The 26,454-nt window shown below is 40.1% G+C and overlaps 1 protein-coding gene across 1 annotated transcript in view; it reads left to right on the forward strand.

The window, feature by feature from the left end:
- Positions 1-593: 593 nt before the first annotated feature.
- The window catches only part of rgs7a (regulator of G protein signaling 7a), a 53,090-nt gene continuing 27,229 nt past the window's right edge, over positions 594-26,454 (forward strand). Inside the window, exons 1-3 of the mRNA XM_017475430.3 lie at positions 594-686; positions 1,772-1,861; positions 3,258-3,383. Coding sequence (XP_017330919.1) covers positions 681-686; positions 1,772-1,861; positions 3,258-3,383 — 222 coding nt within the window. The 5' untranslated portion in view covers positions 594-680. The remainder of the gene's footprint in view (positions 687-1,771; positions 1,862-3,257; positions 3,384-26,454) is intronic.

Genomic DNA, 26,454 nt, shown 5'->3' on the forward strand with positions numbered 1-26,454 from the left:
AGTGTTTCTCCTGCTCTAACACACATTTCAACTGAAAACAGGCTGTACAAGCTGTTAATACGTTGACTCGGGTGTGTTAGAGCGGTGAAAACACTCAAATATGCAGGACAGAGGTTCTTCCAGGACCAGGGTTGAGAACTTGTGATTTAACCCAGGTGGTTGTAGTGAAAGTCCACTTTCAGGACTGAGCAGATGAGGGTGCTGCTTCACCAGGAAAGTCCTGAGACCTGACCGAGGCATCTGAGTAATTTATATACACAGCAGTTTCTCCAACAACAGCGAATCGATTCAATCCTGATCCAAACAGAACAGATGGCATGATCTTAAGCATAGGCTAGTGTACGATTGTAATTAGTACTTTAACAGTCTAGAAGTCCATGAGGTAGAGGGAACTAATGTGGCTGCTTGACCCAGATGCGAGTTTAATTCAAGAAGCAAGATTTGTATTAAATAAATTCAATTCAATCTATTTATAGCTAAGGCTGTTGTACAAGAAATAAATAAATATGACTAGTACTGCTACAACAACAACAACAAGAACACAGTATATTGCACGTATGCCGCGCCAGGTCCCAGATTGGATTCTGAGCTCGGGCTACTGTCTGTGCTGAGTATCACATGTTCTTCTTGTGTTCGCGTAGGTTTGCTCCAGGATTTCAGGTTTCCTACTATCCAAAAACATGCAGGTAAGCAGATTAGTTATGATAAAGTGCCCAGAGGTGTGATTGAGTGTATGAATGTGTGTGCATGGTGCCCTAGGATGGACTGGTCTGTCTGACCGAAGTCTGACCCTGACCAACATAAATCGATGAGGATGAAATTATTATTATTATTATTATTATTATTATTATTATTATTAATAATAATAATAATAATAATAATAATAATAGTAATAGTAATAATAATAACAACAGTAATAATAACAACAAGAATAATAATGGTAGTAGTATGGGTCCTTGTATCGTTTTAATGCCTGCGAATAATCATAACCTTTTACTACTTCTGCTACTACTACTACTACTACTGCTACTACTATTACTACTACTACTTTTACTGCTAATTCTACTACTACTACTACTACTGCTACTTTTACTGCTATTTCTACTACTACTACTGCTACTACTACTACTACTACTAATAATAATAATAATAATAATAGTAGTAGTAGTAGTCGTAGTACTAATAGTATGGGTCCTTGTATTTAATAATAATAATCTACGTCATCATCATAAGATTAATTCACATTAATTCACACGCCTTTCCCATCCCTCAGCTTTTTGAAAAAGAAACACAAGACACAAAATAACGATAAAACAATGAAATAAACGGACGTTAATTTATTTATTAATTTTTTTACATAAATATATACATGTATAGTCAAGTCAAGTGGGTTTAATAATTATGTACACACATGCAGCGTACATTAGCCTATGTGAAGTGTACAACATCAGCCCACATTGCACACTGCATGCCGGGTAAAACCTGACTGTGTCTCTTTCCAGTCGGTCAGGTTTACAGCAGTGTCTCACACATATATCACTTTAAATGTCCCTGATTCAGGCTCGTCGCTCTTTATGAAGCGCAGACTCTCTCTCTCTCTCTCTCTCTCTCTCTCTTTCTGTGTGTGTTTGAGTGTGTGCGTGCGTGCGCTCGCGCGGGCTCGGTGCTGGCTGGGTGGACTGCGCGTGCTGATCGCGCGTGCTCGCGTACGTGGTGCGCGCACGCCTGCCGTCCTTCAGCAACATCGCTGTCTGTCTCCATCGACCTGCAGATTCTTACAGCTTCAAATGCATCATCCTACTCCCCGGTTTTCCATGTCGGCCAGCTGACGGAATCCCGACTTCCTCTCGCGCTTTGTGAGGTGAGGACTGCAGACACGTCAACACACGTTATGTGCTTCATCTCCGGGGCTTTATTTCCCTCTCGAGCCCTTTAACCCGGGATGGATGAAGAACGAACCAAACCGGGTTCAAACGCTGCGGGGGGGTTGGAGCTGTCTGAGGTGCTGAAATGCTGAAATAATAATAATAATAATAATAATAATAATAATAATAATAATAACGGGGCCATTTTGGTGCTCATTTAAAGGGTTGTGTGTTTTTTATGAGCGTGTAGGCATCTATACAGATCACTGGCTCTTCATTTGGAGGCTTTGCAAAGAGCTGCAACATGGACAGGGCAAGAATATCTTATGCATTGAAGGTGCTTCTCATGCATCTGTGTATCTTCTCAATACTGGTGTGTTCAGGCTGGAAGATTTGAACGTTTTAGTAATGTTGACCAAATTGTTGTTGTTTGCACTTTCTAACAAATGAGTGTTGGAGATGGGAGTCTTGTGGTACATTTTACAGAAAGGATCATCATGAGGATCAACATTTTAGCACGGTCCACATTGCAGAAAGGTGTCAGAGTTCATACATCACCATGTTCGACGTGTTCCGGACGGACCGCTATGTTTATTTGCCATCTCAGTCATATCATCCTTCCGTTCGTCCATAGACTGCTCCGATTTCATGTGATTGAGTTTGATCAGAAGTTACTCGTTGATTGCAGTGTCTAAAAATAGAAGGTTATGCAAATATCTTAGAGCTTTTTATTTATTTATTTATTTATTTATTTATTTTTTAAAAAATGAAGTGTGGTTCCTTATTTCTCGATTAGAATGCTTTCATGACGCGAGCACGCGGTATACGAGGTTCTTCGCAAGAATGTAGCATATGTTTTTTTTTTTTTCAGTGCATTAAAAAAAGCAACAACTTTTGAACTGAAATGACAAAACAATAAAGTAGAGCTGATCGTGTTTATAATTGGTGTATTTCAGGGACCGAGTACTGAAGCTGTGTATATAGGTGCCCTTTTTGAATTGTATGTTTTCTCCGTATTATTTATCTAATGATCGCAAAATAGAGATTGCATATTATTTTATATATGATTTACATGTAAATGGAGTGTACATTGAGCAAACTGATGCAAAACGAGCGTTCTATTCTAGGAAAACAATGCTGTGTACAATATAATCAACCTATATATATATATATATATATATATATATATATATATATATATATATATATATATATATATATACTCTCCACAGCTGAGCTGAGCATTTAAGAGTGCCTTACACATGGTTCTCTGATAATCCTGGGATTCAAATGCACATCCTTCTGATCAATCTGATCAGGTTTGTCTGATTGTCCACATGTGCGTTGCCTTGCAAACGTGTGTTTCCTTTCCATTCCGTATCTCCTCACCAGGTTGGCTGGTCTTCTGGAGAAGCCGTCGAGCACTGGATTTCGGCCAACATGGCGCAAACCAACAGCGTGAGCCAGAACAGCAACGGAGAGATGGACGACTCTCCCAACACGCTGGTCTATAGAAAGGTAAGACCGAGGACGCAGTGTTTTACACTTGTACCTGCTACGTTTGAGAAGGACGCCCGGAAGATATAGAGGCGGAATTTCGGAGAGTTATCATTATCCAGAGCTTGGGTTTGAACCTGAATTGTTTTTCAGTTTGGAAGAAGGTACACTCGATAGACTCGAGAGATTCTTATTCAAGCCGTGAAGCTGTTATGGAAGAGTCAGTTCAATTTTTAGTTTTAGGGCAAATTGTAATACAGTTTTAATGTCATGTGTGAGTTTTTCCACACAATGAATGTATTTTCTCATGCTAATTTCTCCCACTTAATACAAGTCTTATTTATTTTTCCTTTGATGAGATTTTCCACACAATTCATTTATATTCACATGCTCATTTTTTTTTCACGTGTAATGACTTTTTTTCGCCCCAGACTGATTTTTAAAATTTATTTTATATATATTTATTTTTCACATGTAGGAAATATGGTTTTAGTTTAACAGATACATGGTAAATGGTGCACTTATATAGCGCTTTTATCCAAAGCGCATTACACTGGGTCTCATTCAGCCATTCACACACACACACACACACACACACACACTCACACACCAATGGTAGCAGGAGCTGCCATGCAAGGCGCTAACTTGCCATCGGGAGCAACTCGGGGTTCAGTGTCTCACCCAAGGACACTTCGGTATGTGGAGTCACGTGGGCCGGAAATCGAACCGCCAACCCTACGATTAGTGGATGACCCGCCCTACCACCTGATCCACAGCTGCACAGATACCAACCCCCCCCCCCCCCCCCCCCCCCAAAACACACACACACACACAGTAATTTTTTAATTATTTTCAGACGCTAATTTTCCACGCATTTAATTTATCCATGAGGTTCATTTATTTTCATCACAATTTTTCACACAGAAAAAAATTCCTTTGCCACATATTGCATATTTTCTTTTCTTCACCTGATGTTTATCACATGACTATTTTTTTTTTTACAAGATCATTTTTCACATGAAGTGTTCATGCTTCACATGTAGCGCATTAGATGCAATTTTCTTCCACATCAATAATCCTTATTTCCACTTACTATCACATAGACCGTTCGTGAGCTATGGGTTATTTCAAACAACCCACAAGGACCCCCTCGCTATATATATATATATATATATATATATATATATATATATATATATATATATATATATATATATATATATTTAACAGTCATTTCTATTTATGTAATTTTATTTTATTAATATTTAACATTAATAATATTAACATTGGATGTTTAAAATTGAATCAAAACATTTAATTAATTAATTAATTCGTTTATTTATTTATTTTGACATTTCATTGTTTTTGTGACGTTTAATTTGACTCTTTGAATTCCCTTTTGTTCATTTTCTCCGTCAATGCGACACTTGAACCTGTCTTCCCATTCGCAGGCTTTTGCAAATGATCATCTCATTTGAAATAACCAGACTGGTTCACTTGAAAACATATCTTAAATTGTTCTTACAATTTGATATGGCATATGATATATTGAAATATATTTTGAAACATTTAACAAATATAGATATCATTTATTTATTTGTTTATACATTTTAAAAACTTTCCCACGGACCCCCTGCAATTACGCCACGGACCGCTAGTTGAGAGACACTGACATAGATGTCATAGATCACACGATGTCTCGCGGTTAATGGTATTCATGTGCAATGTCAGGGCATAAAGTGATAAAATGCGCCTTTACATGTTCGTCACATGTGATTTTTGCACGAGCCTGGACCTGACGATGATTCCTGGGAATTTAAGGGGTTAGACAGATTGCTAGCTACAAGGGGGGCTTAGTAAAAGGCCAGGCATGCAGCTAGCATAATACATTTCACTCATTATTAGCATCTGTGCACCTTACTGACATGACAAAGAAATGAATGCCTACTGTTTTATGTTAATTTTCTTTTAGTTGTCCTCAGGCACAAGGTGGACTGTGAGTAGAGTAGAGTTGTGTAGAGTAGCAGGTGCATTGTGGGTAGGGAGCACGCAGTCTGACAATCAACGTGTTAAGATCGTCTGTCAGGGAAACAAGCTCGGCTCCTTGGCTGTCAGCCAGACTGAAATCTTTTTGTTCCTGCTCGCTTTTAACTCGTTGTTGTGACTCTATCTGACATGTCGACTCATCCGAACGGATTTTCCATTCTTTCTCTCTATTTCTATCCACGTCTTCCTCTTTCCAGATTGAGTCATTTGTCTTAGTGCTGTTTAATAACGTCCCAAATGAATGCACCGAAGAAGTCGTACTTGTGTCAGTCACAGACTTTGGAAGCTGAATTATTATTATTATTATTATTTAATCCGTCAGGGAAGACAGCAGGCGAGACGTCAGCTGGCGTTAGAGAAATGAAAAATGAAGACATTTGTAACGGCGCTAAATGGGTTTTAATACTTCTCAGGTACATTCTTAGCCATGATAATGCATCGAATTCTCCATAATGTGATGATCACAAGTTGAATCATGTCACATTTTGTTTAGTGATAGCTATATAGGAATCTGAAATAAATTGCTATGTTAGCCATCATGTCATAGAGTATATCTTCCATCTGTAGGCTTAGTAGACACTCAGAGCAAAGCGCTATCTACCCTCTTCCGCATACGTGAGCTCACAGATGTTTACAGTCGCCTCACGTCTCTCGATAGAAATGTTTTCCACTTAACACGATGTCTAGTTTCACTACAAGGATAGCTGATAGGTTTCTTAATTACTCATTTAAATTCAAAGATCTCTTCCAGTGCATCGTTTACTGATTGCTAATAGCTCGTCAGAAGAAGACACGGGGTGACAGTGGAGCAGTTTTGAGGGAACATTGAGCGTTATTACTGCATTATTAGCATGTTGTCTTGTTATCACTGTGTTATTAACATGTTGTCATTTTATTTTTGTGTTATTAGCATCTTGTCGCGTTAGTACTGTGTTATTACTGCGTTGTCAGCATGTGGCCGTGCTATTATTGCATTATCAGTATGTTGTCATGTTATTATTGGGTTGTTAGCATGTTGTCGTGTTATTACTGCGTTGTTAGCATGTTGTCGTGTTATTATTGCGTTATTAGTATGTTGTCGTGTTATTACTGCGTTGTTAGCATGTTGTCGTGCTATTATTGCATTATTAGTATGTTGTCGTGTTATTATTGTGTTGTTAGCATGTTGTCGTGTTATTACTGCGTTGTTAGCATGTTGTCGTGTTATTATTGCATTATTTGTATATTGTCGTGTTATTATTGTGTTGTTAGCATGTTGTCGTGTTATTACTGCGTTGTTAGCATGTTGTCGTGTTATTATTGCATTATTAATATGTTGTCGTGTTATTATTGTGTTGTTAGCATGTTGTCGTGTTATTACTGCGTTATTAGTATATTGTCGTGTTATTATTGTGTTGTTAGCATGTTGTCGTGTTATTATTGCGTTATTAGTATATTGTCGTGTTATTATTGTGTTGTTAGCATGTTGTCGTGTTATTACTGCGTTGTTAGCATGTTGTCGTGTTATTATTGCGTTATTAGTATGTTGTCGTGTTATTACTGCGTTGTTAGCATGTTGTCGTGTTATTATTGCATTATTAGTATGTTGTCGTGTTATTACTGCGTTGTTAGCATGTTGTCGTGTTATTACTGTGTTGTTAGCATGTTGTCATGTTATTATTGCGTTGTTAGCATGTTGTCGTGTTATTACTGCGTTGTTAGCATGTTGTCAAGTTATTATTGCATTATTAGCATGTTGTTGTGTTATTATTGTGTTGTTAGCATGTTGTCGTGTTAGTACTGCGTTGTTAGTATGTTGTCGTGTTATTATTGCGTTGTTAGCATGTTCTCGTGTTATTACTGCGTTGTTAGCATGTTGTCGTGTTATTATTGCATTATTAGCATGTTGTCGTGTTATTATTGTGTTGTTAGCATGTTGTCGTGTTAGTACTGCGTTGTTAGTATGTTGTCATATTATTATTGTGTTGTTAGCATGTTGTCGTGTTATTATTGCATTATTAGCATGTTGTCGTGTTATTATTGTGTTGTTAGCATGTTGTCGTGTTATTACTGTGTTGTTAGCATGTTGTCATGTTATTATTGTGTTGTTAGCATGTTGTCGTGTTATTACTGCGTTGTTAGCATGTTGTCGTGTTATCATTGCATTATTAGTATGTTGTCATGTTATTACTACGTTGTTAGCATGTTGTCAAAGATATATGATTAAAAGATATGACTATTAACCCTATTTCTAGACCTTTTATTTTTTTTATTTGCACTTTTTTACTAAGCTTGAACTAGGCTCGTTCTATTTGTTTTTTGTTGTTCGAATTTTTAAAGCATTCATTTTCCAGAAAGGAGCAAAAATATCTGTCGACACAATTTTACAATTTAAAGCTTGAAATGAAATGAATAATCTCATATTTCATTTCTAATACTCATAATAAGTCATATTCTATCAATTTACAAATATTCAAGATATTTTCACTTGCTAATATATCATTATTTTGGCAGTGTAGTCACACTTCTAGCATTTCTTGTCAAAGAAAACCCTATAATTACGTCCTACACTCGCAGAAGATTTAGAACATGTAAGGGTTCTTCTTCTGTTGTCCTTCTGTATTCACTGTGTAATCCTACAACAGAGTTACCTCACCTCCCACTTTATTGTTTTTGGGAAACAAAGAACCCTTAATTATCTAATTAACTCTTAAGGAAGTCTTGAACCTATGAGGAACTCTTGTAGGATCCTCCAGGGGTTCTTTGGAACGAATGAGACAAATGATGCAACGTTTCTACATGGGGTTTCGCTGCCTTGACGTTCCGTTTGTTCAGATTAAAATGTCAAATTTCTTCAGTTGTCCTTTTGGGAAAAATCCTTAAAGAGTCCCTCCAGGATTTTTCCGATTTTAAGCACACTCTACAACATCCAGAGGAGCTTTCGATTTTTCTAAATTACCGCAGATTTGTTCCGAGACGCTTATGCGACGTCATCACGACGCGCGTTCATCCGAAGCCCTCTTCGTGCAACCGCAGATTCGCCAATCCGAGTATTCTCCCCCCAAAAATAAGCACAAAAAACTCCAATTGCAAAAACCAGCAGCAAAATCAAGCATTTTCGGCTTGGCTCTCAAATAAAATCCAGGAAATCCTGTACGGACTGCTTAAAGCGTCCATGAAGAATCACACAACAGAGTTTTTCCTTTTTTTTTTTTGGACGCTCCAAACCTTTCATTTTCAAACAAACCCTTAAAGTCTCATCAGTACACACCTCTCCTGTTAGTCTTATTGTATATAGATACTAAAGAATTCATAATAGTTAGGGAGTTGTGTGCTTTTTTATTTTTTTTAATTTGATGAAAATCTCAATAATAATTCAGGGGTTAAAGCGTTCACTAGAAAGTCCGCGACCCGTGGATGAACGGATGTGTATGTTTACGAGACTTGTGTGATTCATGCCTATTGTAGTAGCGTGTATTGTATTTTATTACACACGACAGGCTACTATTACATCTGATGAATGACTCGAACACGTTCTGCTTTTTTTATTCATGCTTATTAGAAAAAAAAAATCTATTCACGGCTCAGTGTGCAACCCGGGAACGCGAGATGTTTCCATGACGGATTCGTAATCGGTATGAAACGCATGCTAACAATGAAGTAGACCCGAGATTTTCCCGCTGTACCTGGACTTCACCACACACCTGAGTGCGTTTAGTGTTTGATGTGGACTCCGTTCAATTGAATTGCATGAGAAAGTGAATCATTTCTGTGTTTCTCTCGTCCACATTCACTTTCTCACTCTTCATTTCACCCTTCAGTTGGTTTCTGCGCTACTCGTTCTCATTTAGACACACACACATACACACCAGGAAGAGCAGTACGAGGGATCTCATCTCCATCCTAGTAAACGAATAGAAAATCTCCATACCTCAGGCATGGCACGCTCAGAGACTGGATCAGTTATGAATTTACGCCACCACTGGAAAGAATCGAGTTATTCTATTATGCTATTGTTTTTTTTCCATATAGTCCATCAAGTATACTGCTACAACAAACGTCATCGATTTGAAGTGCCACTAAAAGATGATGCCATCCAGACCTTCTTAGTCATAAGGTCTGCTTTATTATTGTATAACCAAACACCTTGGACAGTATTTCAGGTTGTAACATAAAGGATAGGGTTATATACAGTCTCCTCCTAAACTAGTGTAACGGCAAGGCTGATATGTTTGTTTTGTGCTATGCAGCAAAGACATTAGGGTTTAAGATCACAAGATAGATATAAATTGTTCTTTTCTTCATTTGTGATGCTTTTCCAGGCAAAATGTTCCCGTAAACTTCTGAATTCCTTCCGCTGCTCATCATGAGTTCATCATCAATAAAGATTAGTGAGAATGTTCCAGTAGCAGCGATGTTATCCCAAGCCATGACGCTACCTCCACCATGTTCCACAGATGAGCTTGTATGTTTTGGATCATGAGCAGATATTTTCTTTCTCCACACTTTGGCCTTTCCATCACTTTGGTAGAGGTTCATCTTGGTTCCAGAACTTTTGTGGTGTGTCTCTGTATTTCTTTGCGAATCCCAATCTGGCCTTCCAGATTCTGCGACACAACCTCTATAGTTCTGCTCTCGAAGTCTTCGAATGGTGGATTGCGATACGTTCACCCCTGCCTGTGAAGGTTGTCGTGAAATATACTGTGAACAGTCACTGACTGTTGTTTTTGGGTTTTTCTTCACAGCTCTCGCAATGTTTCTGTGCTCAGCTGTTGTTGTTTTCCTTGGCCGACCCGTTCGGTCTGTTCCTCAGTACACCAGTGGTTTCTTTCTTTTTCAGGACGCTCCAGATTGTTCTATTGGCTATACCCAGTGTTTGTGCAATTGATTTCCCCTCTTCTCTCAGCTTCATAATGGCTTGCTTTTCTCCCGTCGACAGCTCTCTGATCTTCATATTGGCTTATTAACAACAAATGCAACAACTTACGACTCTTTAACAACAGATGCAGTCTTCACAGGTGAAACTGAAGGCTAAAACCAAGAGTAGATGTTCAGATGTGTAAACAATCAATCTAACAGAACACACCTGGGTAACAAGAAAAACCTGCCAGTGACATGTTCCAGTATTTTTGCTCGCCTACAAATTGGGTGGTCTGATACAAAACGTGTTATGTTCTATGTCATTTAATACGTCTATATATAAATACCAGGAAATATACTTTAATAATTCTAAACTGTCTTTGATCTCAATCCCAAATGTCTTCAGTCTACAGCAGCGACAAACGAATCCGCCTTGCCGTTCCAATAGTTTCGGAGGGGATTGTGAAAATGCGCTTGTTCTAATGCATTATCGTTTCTACAGTAACTGCTCATTCGCAGGGACTTAGATAGCTGTAACTCCACCTAAACTAAAGCTACTAGTAAGCAGATTTTTTTTTTAAAAAAGTGTTGCTTAACAAAGACGATCATATTATGTCTGACGTGACGAGGCTTTCTGTTAGTAGATGTTCATTTAATGTCGTTCCGCTTCTGTTTAAAAATTCCGTTTTGCTTTTGTGTTCGTCTTTTCTCGGGGCACGTCACATGTGTGTTGAGGACAAGCGCTGAGCTGTGTTTATGTGACTTTTAACTTATTTTTCCTGTCTGCCTCTGGGTGACTTAGTGAAGCGATGAATTATGACCTGTAGCCGGGGGGAACGAGAATCACACACACACACACACACACACACACACACACGCAAGTACTTATTTTGTGCTGGTTCACCACGTATAAATCTAAATAAACACACGCACATTGAGTAGTCCATCACTGAAAATTAGCGGGAAATACTGGGTGGTGTGCTAGCATAGCATTAGCTAACATGTAGCATTATTCGCAAGGTGGCTAGCCCACGGAGTGGAGTGACGTCATCCGATTTAATTTTTTGGAGTGCTGACCTTATCTTTTCCAGCATGTTAAACTAGCTAACTGTTATAAGAGGTTAAGCACATGGCTGTAACATGCAAGCAAACACTAGCAAGCTAGCTTTATACTGAGCTAACTTCCTGCAGACGGTGGAAGTTTTTTCATCTGCTGAGGACAGTAACGTGATGCTTTTGAGTAAACAGTCCTAAAAGCTAAAAGCTGATTAAACCTCAAATTGTTTCCGTTTGCAATCGGATCGCTGACGTTTCTGCGTTTGGAAGATAATCATGAGTATGAGCTCCATCATAGTCATTTTTCTGCCTGTCCAGTAATTTATCTTTTATCACTAAACCTCTAATGCATTATATGATTACAGCCACATCCTGGAGAAGACGCTGTACTAACATTATAATGCACATAAACCGATAAAATCTCAGATAGTTACTAATTTAGCATGGCTTAGATTAACGCTGCTATTTTGTAATAGAAGTCGATGGACTACAGTTTTGTTCCAGTAAGTTTTAACACACCGTTTTTACTTCATTAAAGCCTTGCTGACGTCTTAAGTGGTATTCAGGCAAATGGAAATCAAATGTGACCACATAAAGACAACCGGAAATCATGGTGTTTGAGTGTTGGTGGTGTTGATGTTGGTGTTTTAGTGTTGATGATCTTGCTGACTGGTGGTGTTGCAGTGTTAGGGTATCATGGTGATGATGTTGATGGTGTTGTTTTGGTGGTAGTGTTGATGTTTGTATTGGTCTTGTTTGGTGGTGGTGTTGATTCTGCTGTGGTGGTGGTGATGTTATTGGTGTTATTTTGGTTTGCAGTAATGATCTTATTGGTGTTGTATTGGTGGTGTTAATGTTATTAGTGTTGTTGTTTTGGTGGTGATGGTGTTAATGGTGCTGTTTTGGTGGTGGTGTTGATATTACTGGTGTTGTTGTTTTGGTGATGGTGTTATTGTTGTATTCGTGGTGGTGTTGATGGTATTGTTGTTGAATTGGTGGTGGTGTTGATGGTATTGGTATTGTATTGGTGGTGTTGATGTTGTATTGGTGTTGGTGCTGATGGTATTGGTGTTGTGTTGGGGTTGTATTGGTGATGTTGATGGTATTGGTGTTGTGTTGGTAGTGGTATTGTATTAGTGGTAGTGTTGATGTTATTGGTGTTGTATTTGTGGTAGTGATGATGCTGTTTTGATGGTGGTGATGATGTTATTGGTGTTGTAATGGTATTGATGTTCAGGTTGGTGGTGGTGATGCAGACATAGTTATTGGTGTTGTTTTGGTGGCGGTGATGATGTTATTGGTGTTGAATTGGTGATAGTGATGTTCATGGTGGTGGTGGTGGTATTTTTGTGGTGGTAGTGGTGACGTAAATGATGTTGTATTGGTGGTAGTGATGTTGTTTTTGGTGGTGTTGATGTTACTGATTGCAGTTGTTTTGGTGGTGGTGATGTAATTGGTGTTGCATTGGTGGTAGTGTTGGTGTTGTTGTTGGTGTTGTTCTGATGGTGTTGTTGTTGGTATTTAGTAGTAGTAGTAGTGTTTCTTCTTATTATTTTTCAGAATTATAATATTCCCTGTGTGTGCATGTGTTCATGAGGGTATGCATAATAGTGCGAATGATATAGAAAGACTGATGATGACAGCTTTATCTCTCTCTATGGTTTTGCCTCCAGCACCTGAACATTAATAATCTATCCTCAGTGTGCAATTTAAGAGAAAGAGAGAAAGAGTGAGAGTGAGGTGAAGAGACAAAGAGATGAGAAAGAACAAGACATGGCACACGAGAGAGAGAGAGAGAGGCCATGATTGAAGTGATTAATAAGCCATCCACTGTGTGCAATATAAGCCAGAGAGGAGATGGACAGGAGCAAGAAGGACTGAGCGAGAGTGAGAGAGAAATGGAAAACTGCTGGAGTACACACATTAAATGTAGATGTCTTCTGTTCGACACGGTAAAGTACTACACTCTAGATGAGGGTGAGGGAAGAGTGAGTCAGATGGGACTGAAATAAAAACGACATGTTTGCACATTACAAGAAGAAATCTCGAGAGACCAAATGATGTACTAATTCAGGCACATGAAATTAATTAACATATATCACACATCTAGTTCATATATACAGATATACATACAGCAACTTGGTGAGGTTTTTCCACTGAATTGTGGGGAGGTTTTTTTTTTCTTTTTCTTTTTTTTTTCTTTTCAGAAGAGAGCACCAAAACCGCACATTATCATGGGAGCAATTTTATTAACTCAAGCACTCAAAATAGCAATTTGAAAGCAACTTTGTGACCTTGGGTTTTTATATCTTGTGGTCATGTTAAACCAGATATGGCCCGGGCTGTAGAAAAAAAAAAAAAAAAAAAAACTCTCTCTTGTACACTAAAACATCCTGTGGCATAGAGACTGTGTAGAGATTATTGTTATGAATGCTGTTTATTTAGTAAAAACTCAAACACTTCAGGGTCATGACACGAGAATACACCATGAATGGGACGTCAATCCATCGCAATCACAAGTTTAAATTCATCGATTTATACCATTATTTCACTTATACCACAGCAATGTGGAATTCTTGATTCTGATTGGTCTGAAGGTGGTGATTAATTTTCTATGACAGCAGCTTTGACTGTAGTTTCAGATGCAAGGTAAATCACAGGTTTATATGAATGCAATGGTTATTTAAGGAGATTTTGAAAAAAAATGATTTTGTCTTTATAAAAAAGATGCTGGTGAATGAACGACTGCTTATCGCTGCTTTAATGTAAGCGATAATGGAAATGAACTTGCTTCATGGACGTTATCCGACATTAAACGTAACTATAAATGAATAACCACGATGACGTGTTGCTCTTTGAGACGTTAGCTTGTAAACGTGTTACTTGAAGAATGAATAATTAGCACTGTGTGCACATATTAGCTACGCTTAGCTATTTATTTGAAGTTCAGTTGAGTTATGCTCCTTCGTGTATATATAAAAAAAAATAATAATAGTCCCTGTTGTAGCCAGATCAAATTTATATAAAGTTGTATAAGGTACCAGTTTGATTTCTTGCTAGCATGACGACCTGCGTTTATTTTGTCTTATTAAAGAGAGAAGAAGATGCTGGCGAATGAACGAAATGAACTTGCTTCATGGATCATCCATCTTTAAAAACAGCCAAAACAAAACAAAGCAGATGTTTTACAGTTGGTGTTTTCAGTAGTGCGCCCTCTGTTGGTTATTCAGGTCTTGTATAAATATAAAGTAGCTACATTCATGTTACATAAATTACTTTTTTTAAAATTTATTTATTGTCCATGTACGTTAATGACAATGAGCTGTATAAAAATATACAATGGGCCATTTTGACCTGAGCAGGACAGAAGGGTTAAAGCGTGTTTATGTGGCGAACAAAGCCCAGAGCTGCGTGTGCTCTCAGTTCGCTGTTGGAGATAGAGAGAGTCAGTGAATCCCACGGTGTCCTAAAGAGCACAGAATGCAAAGCCCAGTGGGAACAAGGCACTAAGCAACAGCAGGCTACAAAGAGGAAGCGCTGGTCTTACCTGAAGGTCGAAGCTTCTGCATGGGGTGGGTTTTACTCGACTGTAGTTCATCCTCTGCTTTTACACTCAGTTTCAAACCGGGGGCTTAAGTGGACGAGTGCTCGTTATTGGGGTGATACCTTAGGGGCTACTTCTTGTGTACTCTTAGATTGAGGAATATTATTGTAGAGGAACATGATTAAGAACTTGAAGATGAGTGTTGTACAGTTGAGGGCACATTTAACTTGTTTATACATCGGAGAACAATAATGTAGTTTTAGAAATAGAATTTTAAAAGCCTCTTGATTGTCTTTATTCCGTTCTAATATCCTGTGAAGCAACAAACATTATTGCAGAACTCCCAAACCTCCAGAGCTCATGTTCGCATCAGAAAATTGTTTCATATCTTCCAGCAGTACAAATATTCACTGCGTACACTTACAGCTTCTCTCGATTGTTTTGGGTACTATGCCGCAATTTACTACATTAGAATCGTATATATACATCTTAGGCAGCAACTGCTGCAAGCTTTTTGAGTAGCTCCACAAGGTTGGCACACCTGGATTTGGAGATCTTCCACCACTCCTATTTGCAGGCTTGGGGAGGTTAATTGGTTTCCGTTGATGGACTGCAACCTTCAAGTCTTTCCATTGATTTTCATTTAGATTTAGGTCAGGACTTTAACTAGGCCACTCCAGAACATCTACCTTGTTCCTAGTAAGCCACTCCATGGACTTATGCTTAGGGTCATTGTCATGTTGGAATATGAATTTCAGAGCCATTTTCAGATGCGTTTGCAGATTTCATCAGGTTCTTCTTCAGAATGCTCCTGTACTTGGCTCCATCCATTCTCCATCAATACTGACAGGTTCCCCAGTCCCTGCAGAGACAAAATATAGCATCCCGTCTTCTACCACCATGCTTCACAGTCAGGATGGTGTTGTTTTAGTGATGGGCCGTGTTGGCGTTCATGCCAAACGTTTCATTTGACCACAAAACCTTCTTCCAGTTTGTTGCAGGATCCATTATGTGTCCTTGCAATCCAGATGAACTGTTTTGACAGATGGCTTTCTTCTAGCCACCCTCTCATACAAGCCATATGTGTTGGATTAAGGTCTGGTGATTGACTTGTCCAGTCTAAAACCTTCCACTTTTCCCCCTGGTGAAGTCCCGTGTTGAGGTGGAAGTGTGTTTTGGATCGTTGTCTCGCTGCATGATGAAGCTCCTACCGATTCATTCTGATGCATTTCTCTGTAAAATGTTCCTGTAAACTTCTGAATTCGTTCTGCTGCTCATCATGAGTTCCATCATCAATAAAGATTAGTGAGAATGTTCCAGAAGCAGCCATGCAAGCCCAAGCCATGACGCTACCTCCACCATGTTCCACAGATGAGCTTGTATGTTTTGGATCATGAGCAGATATTTTCTTTCTCCACACTTTGGCCTTTCCATCACTTTGGTAGAGGTTCATCTTGGTTCCAGAACTTTTGTGGTGTGTTTCTGTATTTCTCTGTGAATTCCAATCTGGCTTTCTGATTCTTACTGCTGATGAGTGGTTTGCATCTTGTGGTATGGCCTCAATATTTCTGCTCTCGAAGTCTTCGAATGGTGGATTGTGATACCTTCACCCCTGCCTTGTGGAGGTTGTTGTTGAAGTCACTGACTGTTGTTTTGGGGTTTTCCTTCACAGCTCTCGTAATGTTTCTGTCATCAGCTGTTGTTGTGTTCCTTGGCCGACCCATTAGATGTCTGTTCCTCACTACACCAGTGGTTTCCTTCTTTTTCAGAATGCTCCAAATTGTTGCATTGTCTATGCCCAATGTTTATGCAATGCCTCTGATTGATTATCCGTCTTTTCTCGGCTTCAAAATGGCTTGCTTTTTTCCCACAGACAGCTCTCTGATCTTCATGTCGGTTTATCCTTTTTAACAACAAATGTAGTCTTTAAAGGTGAAACTGAAGGCTGAATCCAAGAGTAGATGTTCAGAGATATTTACTGTTTAAACAATCACTCTAACAGGACACACCTGGGTAAAAAGAATCACCTGTCAGTCACATGTTCCAGTATTTTTGCCCGCCTACAAATTGGGTGGTCTGATACAGAATGTGTTATGTTCCATGTTGTTTAACACGTCTATATATAAATACCAGCTACAGAATTTGGTGCAAAAATAAACTCAACTTGAGAGGGAGAGGGAGAATGTGTGTGTCTGTGTGTGTGTGTGTGTATATGTCCAAGTCCACAGCAATCCTCATTAGCTCGACAGAGCTTGAAGCTGTGTAGCGTACAGCCAATCGGACGTCTGGGACCAATTAACCTCGCATATATTCCCATCTTTCAGACTGGCACTGCATGTGTGTGTGTGTACGTGTGTGATTTGTGTGTTTTGTGTGTATCACAGGCGTATGGCTTATCATACATTAAACTCCGAGCTTCCCATCTGTAATTATGCACGTCAGACTCCCTGCGTTCTTAATTGAATATAATCACCAGCGGCTACAGCCTTTCATTTAAATATACAACACTATTTAAATGACTCTTCCACCATGTGAGGGTTGTTCCATATACACAACTTCCCTTCGGATCACACACACACACACACACACACACACACACACACACACACACACACACACACACGATGAAAGCATGCTGGCCTGAACAGATGCACAGGTGAGAACCTAATGAAACACTCTCCTGGGTGTATACAGTACACACACACACACACACACACACACACACACAAGCAGTGACACTGAATTACTATAAATACATACTACCATGGTCCGAGGTCTTAATCTGTGAACGCTGACATTTCAACCCTGAGTGAAAATGTTGCGCATAAACACACACACACACACACACACACACACACACACACACACACACACACACACTTTTTTTCCACAGCATAAAGCACATGAAGTGAGACCAAGTCATTCTAATTATTCTTCCTGTGTTAGTATTCAGTGCGCTTTGCCTACACAGTGTCAATGAACATATCCTGATTGCATTGTTCTCACTGACTCCAGTGCTTGGTGTGTGTTTTAATACCATATATTCATAGCATGCATGATGGGAAATTTTTTAAGGAGGCAAAAACGAAGGACGAAAACTGGGCTCGGCCCAAAACGTTCCGTTTCAGCGCTCCGTTATACTCGTATATGTAATAAATAATATTCCAGTCAATTTTATTAGTATATTAGAGCGTATATAAGTATATATAGTATATAAACACAGGATACGGATTTTAAGTGTGTGGATTTGTCTCTATGGAGCGAGCCGGTGGTGACGGTGGTGAGGAAAAACTCCCTGAGATGATACACTTGGGGATGTGCTGTTATAGGAAAATAATCAGTGACGGTCGATATCGGCGTGATGCAGGCTGATGGATTATTTTTCTTTCCCAGCACATCCAGAAACGTTTTATTCCACTTATACGGCAGCATTTTGCCCAATGCGTGAAATTTTTAAAAAATGAATTAAACACCATCACTTCATACTTTTTTTTAATTTAGTTGGAATATATCTTGAACGTCGGCCATTCCTTCATCTCTCTGGAAAACAAACGCCTCGCGGCTCATGAGCTTGCTAACGAGAAAACACAAACTCCTCTCTAGCGGAGATGTTCGCACGGCCGGAAATGTACTGGTTCTGATTTGAATTATTCCCTATCGGACCTTTATAATGAGCTCATAAACACGCAGAAACGTGAGGCAAAGCGAGTAAACGCTAATCCGTGTCCCATGGGTTCCTGACACGCTGTGTCCTCTAAGATTTCCTTACATCTGTTTATTCGGTCTGTTTAGGTTTTTAAGTTCGCAGCAGGGTTCTCTGCTGCGAATTTGAACTGACCATCATGCCTGCTTTGTTCCTTTGTTCCTCTGTGTGTGTGTGTGTGTGTGTGTGTGTGTGTGTGTGTGTGTGTGTGGGAGTGAAGTAGGTGCTCTGACTCATCTCTCGCCGAGTACGATTCCACTGAACCACCCACCTGCACCACACACACACACACACACACACACACACACACACACACACACACACACACACACACACACACACACACACACACACACACACACACACACACACACACACACACACACACACACACACAGGAGGAGAAGTGTTTATACACACCCTTATTTCCCTTGCCTGATGTTCCAGGTCTGAGGCGAGTGTGTGTAGAGTCTCATATCGACATTTATAAATGGCGGAGGAACACAGACCCGGAATGCAACCTATCATCTTCCTCCTCACCTTCGTATGCCCTTGTTTTAGTTTTACTCTTGTCTACTCGATCTGAGAGAGGCTCAATAAATAAATAAATAAATAAATAAATAAATAAATAGGTTGGTGCGAGTGCTAGAATGGAGTATCAGAGAATACGCGCTTATACCAGGGATACATCAGCCTGTATGTAAGGGATGTAAGGTCACGCTATCTTAGGGGGGTTTGTTAAAGAATGAGACGTCGTACGTGTGTCCATTTATATTTACATCATAATTTTATCCATTTATAGTTACATGTAATCTTGTGGAATGTTCCGGGGGGCACGGTGGCTTAGTCGTTAGCACCTCCGGGGTCGGGGTTCGATTCCAGCCTCCGACCCAGTGTGCGTGGAGTTTACGTGTTCTCCTCGTGCTTCGGGGGTTTCTTCCAGGTACTCTGGTTTCCTCTCACAATCCAAAAACATGCACTGTAGGCTGATTGGCATTTCCAAATCGTCCATAGTGTGCGAATGTGCGTTTCCCCCGCCTTTGATATTAGTCGTACATTATACAGAGGGTCTGCTATAGTATCTCCAGTGTACAATGTTACTATAGAAACGATAACGTGTTAGAACGAGCGCTCTGATATAAACATGCGATTTGATTCTGAGCTGCTGTCCAAGCTGCTGTTTCTGAAAATTACAGAAAAACACCTTCTGACCAATCAGATCGAAGAATTCAGCAGTATCAGTTTCAGTATTGTGTAAAATATTTGAGGGTTTGTTTGTTTTTCCTACAAATTCTATCTTGTATACTTGTCTAATCACAACTCTACAAATGAATGCAAATGGTTTTATACCCTTATCTCAAAATGAAGAAACCAACAAGACATTGCATGCAAGTTTGGTGGTACAGATGTTTACAGATGTTCTCTAAATTTCTGATTAAGACTTTTATTCTACTTCCCTATGAGAAGATCACCTTTTTAGATCACCTGCTGGGGTGGGTGGGGTCTACTGAGGTGGGTGGGGTCTACTGAGGTGGGTGGGTGGGGTCTACTGGGGTGGGTGGGGTCTACTTGGGTGGGTGTGGTTGAGTTGTAAGGAATTGTACTAAGGAAAAGAAGTGATTTTGGTTGTGTGTAAGGGTGTCTGCATTCATATATTTGGTGTGTGTGTGTGTGTGTGTGTATTTGTATGTAATGTTGTGTGTTCATGCATTTGAGGAAATGTGGAACACGTTCGAGCCTGTGTGTGTGTTTTTTTAAGTGTGTGTGTGTGTGTGTGTGTGTGTGTGTGTTCACATAGTTGGTTGCGTATATGTGTATTTCCATGTATTTAATATATGTGGAATTTGTGTATATCTATGTGTGTATTTGTATGTAAGGATGTGTGTGTTAGAGGGAATGTGGTGTGTGTGTGTGTGTGTGTGTGTGTGTGTGTGTGTGTGTGTCTTTGTATGTGTAAGGGTGTGTCTGCATTTGAGGATTTGTGGAGTGTGTGCGTGTTAAAGTATTCCACAGTATGTGTTGTGTGTGTATGTGTGTGTATGTGTGTGTGTGTGTGTGTGTGTGTGTGTGTGTGTGTGTGTGTGTTTGTGTGCGTGCGTAGAGGAGCATAAAGCACTTCAAAGGCTTGCAGGGTGCTCTGAGAGTATCGGCGCACCTCCGGCCAAGGGTAAAAAAAAGCAACTGCCCATCTGTCATCTCTCTCTGTGTGTGTGTGTGTGTGTGTGTGTGTGTGTGTGTGTGTGTGTGTGTGTGAGACCCTTTCTCTTTTTATTTCTTTCATTTGGTGAACCAAAACATGCGGTCTGATTCAGTTCCCCTCTCTCTTTGTCTCACACATTTAATAAACAATTATGCAATTATTTAATTATGCGCGCTGTGCTGATGAATATTCATAATGGTTCGTTTGCATATTCCGGTCCTTCCCTGGTCCTCTCTTTCCTGTAAATAATGTGTGTGGTTTTGTGCGTGCGTGTGTGTGTGTGTGTGTGTGTGTGCATGGTTGTGTGTGTGCCTGGTTTTATGTGTGTGTGTGTGTGTGTGTGTGTGTGTGTGTGTGTGTGTGTGTGTCTAAAGGTCCTCAGCTCAAGGACAAACCCTTTTGTTTCAGTGTTTTGGTGGATTATGTAACCCAGGAGGAATTTCAGCTTGTCCAAAACAGGCAGCATGCCGCTCTCACTTCCACTCTCTTGCTCTGTTACCATGGCAACTTGCGTGATGACGACATAAATACATCATGTCAGCCTTGAGAAAAGGCTGAGCGACTGCGCGAGAGAGCGAGAGAGAGAGACAGAGAGACAAGGACACAGAAATGGCTGAAGTCCTTCAGTAACCTTGTCTATGAGAGGCTGATAACACTGACAGTCATTAACACACACCGACGTGTTTCATATCAGCCACAGCAGGAGCAGCAGCAGCCTGTAAGAGTGTGTGTGTCTGTGTGTGTGTGTGTGTGTGTGTGTGTGTGTTGTGAATTACAGTGCACAGTCCCATAGATTAGATGTATATGTATGTGGGTGATGGAAGATGGAAGAATTGTGTGTGTGTGTGTGTGTGTGTGTGTGTGTGTGGATACAGTTTATATTAACCTGGATATTAATTAGTCGTGTGTATTCTGAAAGCTATCGGGCCATTTTTAAGGTGTGTGTAAGAGTGTGTGTTTTATGTATAGGAGCTCAGACGTTGTTCAGCTGTGTGTGTAGGTTGTGTAAAGGTGCTGGCGTATTCGGTGTGTGTGTGTGTGTTAGTGTTGTTACGCTAGGTGGAGGATCGTGTCCAGTTGAATGTTTTAATTTAATATGAATATTAATAATATTGTGGGGGACACGGTGGTTTAGTGGTTAGCCCGGTTGCCTCGCAGCTCTAGGGTCGGGGGTTCGAATCCGCCTCTGCACTGTGTGCGCGGAGCGTGCATGTTCTCCCCGTGCTTTGGGGGTTTCCTCCATGTACTCTGGTTTGCTTCACCAGTCCAAAGACATGCGCTGTAGGCTGATCGGCATTTCCAAATTGTCCGTAGCATATGAATGTGCGTGTGTGATTGTGCCCTGTAATGGGTTGGCACCACATCCAGTGTGTCCCCCACTTTGCTGGATCCCCGAGTCCCCAGGGATACACTCCAGGCTCCCTTACGACCCTGTATAGGAAATGGAAGGACGATTGGATGGATGGAATAATACGGTTTCATTGATCGAAACAGTGAAATTTTCCCTCACTGCATCCGGTACTTTCTGCCTAATCGTTCGTGTTTCCCACCCGCTTTCTGTTAAAAAAAATAATAAACCTTATACGAAACGACTTGTGACATAAATGGATAAAAAGACACTTTGTTCACTCTGTTTGTTTCTCAGACTGGTGTCTTTAATAACACTCAAACTCATACAACTACTATAGCTTGTATAATAAATGTAAGATAAATGAGCAGAGTATCGATGAATGAGTATAAATTAACGAACAGCAGGAGGGAGTATTTCCTCTGCGTGTCACATTTGCTTCGCACGTGGCGACGTGATCACATCTGTTATTGTATAACAGATTCATTTACGGAAAACTACCGTCCTGATTTTTGTGTTACGTGTGAAAGTGAAGTGTGAGGCTTCATAACGGCTGTACTTCTCTATACCGGCTAGTTATCATAATCCTGCAGGACCGCACGCTTCCCTTTCTCTTTCTCCTAACCGCCTGCTAATAAAGACACAGTGTACAGTAAGTGATGTACAAACCACAGCATCGTCATGCCACGATGGAGAGAGATAGAAAGAAAGAAACAATACAAATAAAAGCAAGAGAGAAAGAGGGAAAGAAAGAATGAGAAACAAAGAAAAAGAGAAAGAAACACCGGAAGAAGGAGAGAAAGGAAGTGATGAAGGAAGGAAGGCACAGATTGAAAAAGAAAAAGAAAAAAAAAAGAGAGAAAGCAACAGATAGAAAGAGAAAGAGCAAAATCAACAGAAATAAAGAAAGGAAGGAGAGAATGAAAGAAAGAAAGAAAGAAAGAAAGAAAGAGAAAAAGATAGCAACAGCAAGAAAGCAAGTGAACGAAAGAAAGTTAAAGAAGAAAGCAAGTGAAAGAAAGAAAGTGAAAGAAAGTGAAAGAAAGAAAGTTAAAGAAGAAAGAAAGTAAAGAAGAAAGCAAGTGAAAGAAGAAAGCAAGTTAAAGAAAGCAAGTTAAAGAAAGTAAGTGAAAGAAAGAAAGTTAAAGAAGAAAGTAAGTGAAAGAAGAAAGCAAGTTAAAGAAAGCAAGTTAAAGAAATATTGTGAAAGAAAGAAAGTAAGTGAAAGAAAGCAACAGAAGGCATTTAATGAAAAGCTTTACATTTTCATCAAATGTTAATGGATATGTAGTTGGTTCCTGACTTTTTCATCACCCTGTAGTGAGGGTTTAAATGTTTATAGCTAGACTGACTGTTTTGGTGGCTTGGCGGTTAATGCTCTGATAAGAGTTACTGATCAGAAGGTCGGGGGTTCGAGCCCCAGCACTGCCAAGCTGCCACTGTTAGACCCTTGAGCAAGGCCCTAAACCCTCTCTGCTCCAGGGGGCGCTGAATCACGGCAGACCCTGCGCTCTGACCCCAACTTCCTAACATGCTGGGTATGCGAAGAAAAGAATTTCACCGTGCTGTAACATATACGTGATTAATAAAGTCTCATTATCATTACCACTGCACAACATGGTCTATTCAGGGAGTTGTCAATGCAAGTACTAGCAAGTTTTCTTAGAGTATAAACGTTAAAGTGTATTATTGGCAGAAAAGTATAATTGTATAATTACCACGTATAATTTTACACTCGGGTCTCCTTTAGTGAACAGTGGACTAGTTCAACAAACAGACTTCATATAAACACCATAATGACCTTCCTTTCACTTTCACACGATCCGTCGTTCCCCAGATGATTACGGGTTCCCTTCCGAGTCCGGTTCCTCACGAGGTTTCTTCCTCGTATCATCTCAGGGAGTTTTTCCTCACCACCGTCTCCACCGGCTCGCTCGATAGGGATAAATTCACACGCTTAAAACACACTGTATCCCGTGTTTATATGTTTCTGTAAAGCTGCTTCGAGACAATGTCCGTTGTTAAAAGAGCTCCACAAGTAAAACTGAAATTTTGGTCAAAACTAAATCGTCATTTAGAGAATTCAGCCACATTTCCCCAAACGATATATATATATATATATATAGTGTGTATGTGAGAGTGTGAGCAGTGGAAGGTGCGATGCCTTCGTTAATAAGTGTTATAAATAACCCTCCGCCATCTTCGGGAACCCATTTCAACACCGGTATGAGGAGTAATTGAGTAGACGCATTCTTCCTGTTCTCTCCCAGTGCATTATGTGTCTGTTCTCTCCTGTTCTGATTCGAGTGTGTGCGCGTGTCCTGAACCCACGCAAGGAACGCTCCGAGCGCCAGAATGTGCCTCGCGCTCCAAATTAGCCCACAATGCATTTTATTTCAAACGGCAAGACCGCACACACACACACAGCTGAACGATGAGGGTCTTTCAAAGAGGCACAGAGCCGAAGGAAACATTACAGAATAAAAACACTACTTATAAAAGCTAAAGCCTAAAGGGATGTTGTTGTTTTTTTGTTTTTTTTTGCCTGTGTGAGAGTCTGCGCTACATATCCCTAGCCATTAGCGCTAAGTGAATTATTGATTTGGCTCTAATTATAAAGCAAGTTTCATATCCAACGGCATCTGGTGCTGTGTTAAAGACTAGGCACATATCCAGAGAGAGATTTTTTTTTCTTTTTTATCCCAACGTTCACATTACACTGGATCCAACTCCAATTTACACTGGATAAACCACCGTGTATTGCACGTAGCGTTTCAGGGAAGCTAACGGAGGACACGATGGTGACCAATCCATCTTGTTTGGAAGTCTGACTGACCTGTGAATAATCTCACTTTCTTGAACATTCCTTCGCTGCCGAAACCATCCGTTTTTGAACATTTACTACTGTTCAATCTACAGTTTGTCTTTCATTTCCTCTCCTTCTCTCTCTTTTCTTTCCTTCGTTTTTTTTTTTTTTTTTTTTCTGCTTAGCACTGGCTTTAATAATCCATGAATTTTTTTTTATTGCTAACCATGTCCCTACTGTCCTCTGAAGAGGTAGGGGTGGTGGCTTAAGAAATTGCTAATTGCTAATATGGCTGAGAAACAACAAAATGATTACCGTTAAGATGAAATGAGCCACGTGAGAACGTGTTTAAAAAAAAAGAAATAAAAAATTGACAATCAGAATAGCCTGATTAGAAAATTTGTCTGAATGTTATTAGGCCCTGGGGAATCTCTGAAATTTTACTGCTAACAAATGTATGACTTCATCCAAAAACCGTCCAAGATGGTTAGCAAGAAAAGATGGCTAAAACTTGTTCAGTGGGGTTGAAGTCAGGGCTCTTTGCAGGACACTCAAGTTCTTCCACTCCAGCCTTGGCAAACCATGTCTTCATGGAGCTGGCTTTGTGCACAGGTTCGGGGCCTGTTAGTTCCGGTGAAGGGAAATTGTGATCCTACAGCATACAAAGACATCCTGTACAACTGTGTGCTTCCGACTTTGTGGCAACAGTTATGGAAAAGGTGCGCATATGGGGGGGGGCAGTGAAGTGTCCACATACATTTGGTCGTATAACGTATTTAGGTTGAAAACTGATCAGAGGAAGCCATGTGGATTTTGCACACCCGGGCCTTTAGATAGAGGGACCATAAAGTGGTTTAACGCCCACATTTGAAAAGGTAAAGAGGAAGAATTCAAGCAAAATGTGAAGAGGAAAACTTATTCAAGAAAGGAACTAATGAAGAGATCTTTTTTCTAGGGTCTCGTCGATTAGTCTCATCTTAGTCCGGGGTGTCCGATCTTATCCGCAAAGGGCCGGTGTAGGTGCGGGTTTTCATTCCAATCAAGCAGGACCTGATTCCATCTGTTTAATCGGTTGAGCTTGGCTTTCGGTAGATTGAAATGTGGCTTCTGATTGGTCGGCCTTTTCCAGATAACATTGGACACCTCTGTCTTAGTCCTTGTCCTAAGTGTCCAGTCCGATCTGCTTTAGTTGTCAAAAAATCGTTTTTCAACACAAAATAATGTCGCCTGAGAGAGGAAGACACAGTGGTTGTCGTTGTGTCCACCGAGGTGTGTACAGCCTATCAAACCATTTAACTTTACAGATTTTTGCAGAAGCCAACCAAGCTAACTGAGTTGTTTAGGTCAACTTATTGTTTATTCCACCACCTGGGCCCTGGACAGAGAAAATAATTGATCAGGTGTGGGCCCAAGTCTTTCTTGGGTCTAGACCAGGGGTGTCCAATCTTTCCATTCCATTCCAACCAAGCAGAAGCCACACCTGAGTCTATTGAAAACCAAGACTGATTAAACAGGTGGAATCAGGTGTGGCTCCTGCTTGGTTGGAATGA

Source organism: Ictalurus punctatus, chromosome 9 (genome assembly GCF_001660625.3).
Source record: "Ictalurus punctatus breed USDA103 chromosome 9, Coco_2.0, whole genome shotgun sequence".
Lineage (NCBI taxonomy): Eukaryota > Metazoa > Chordata > Actinopteri > Siluriformes > Ictaluridae > Ictalurus > Ictalurus punctatus.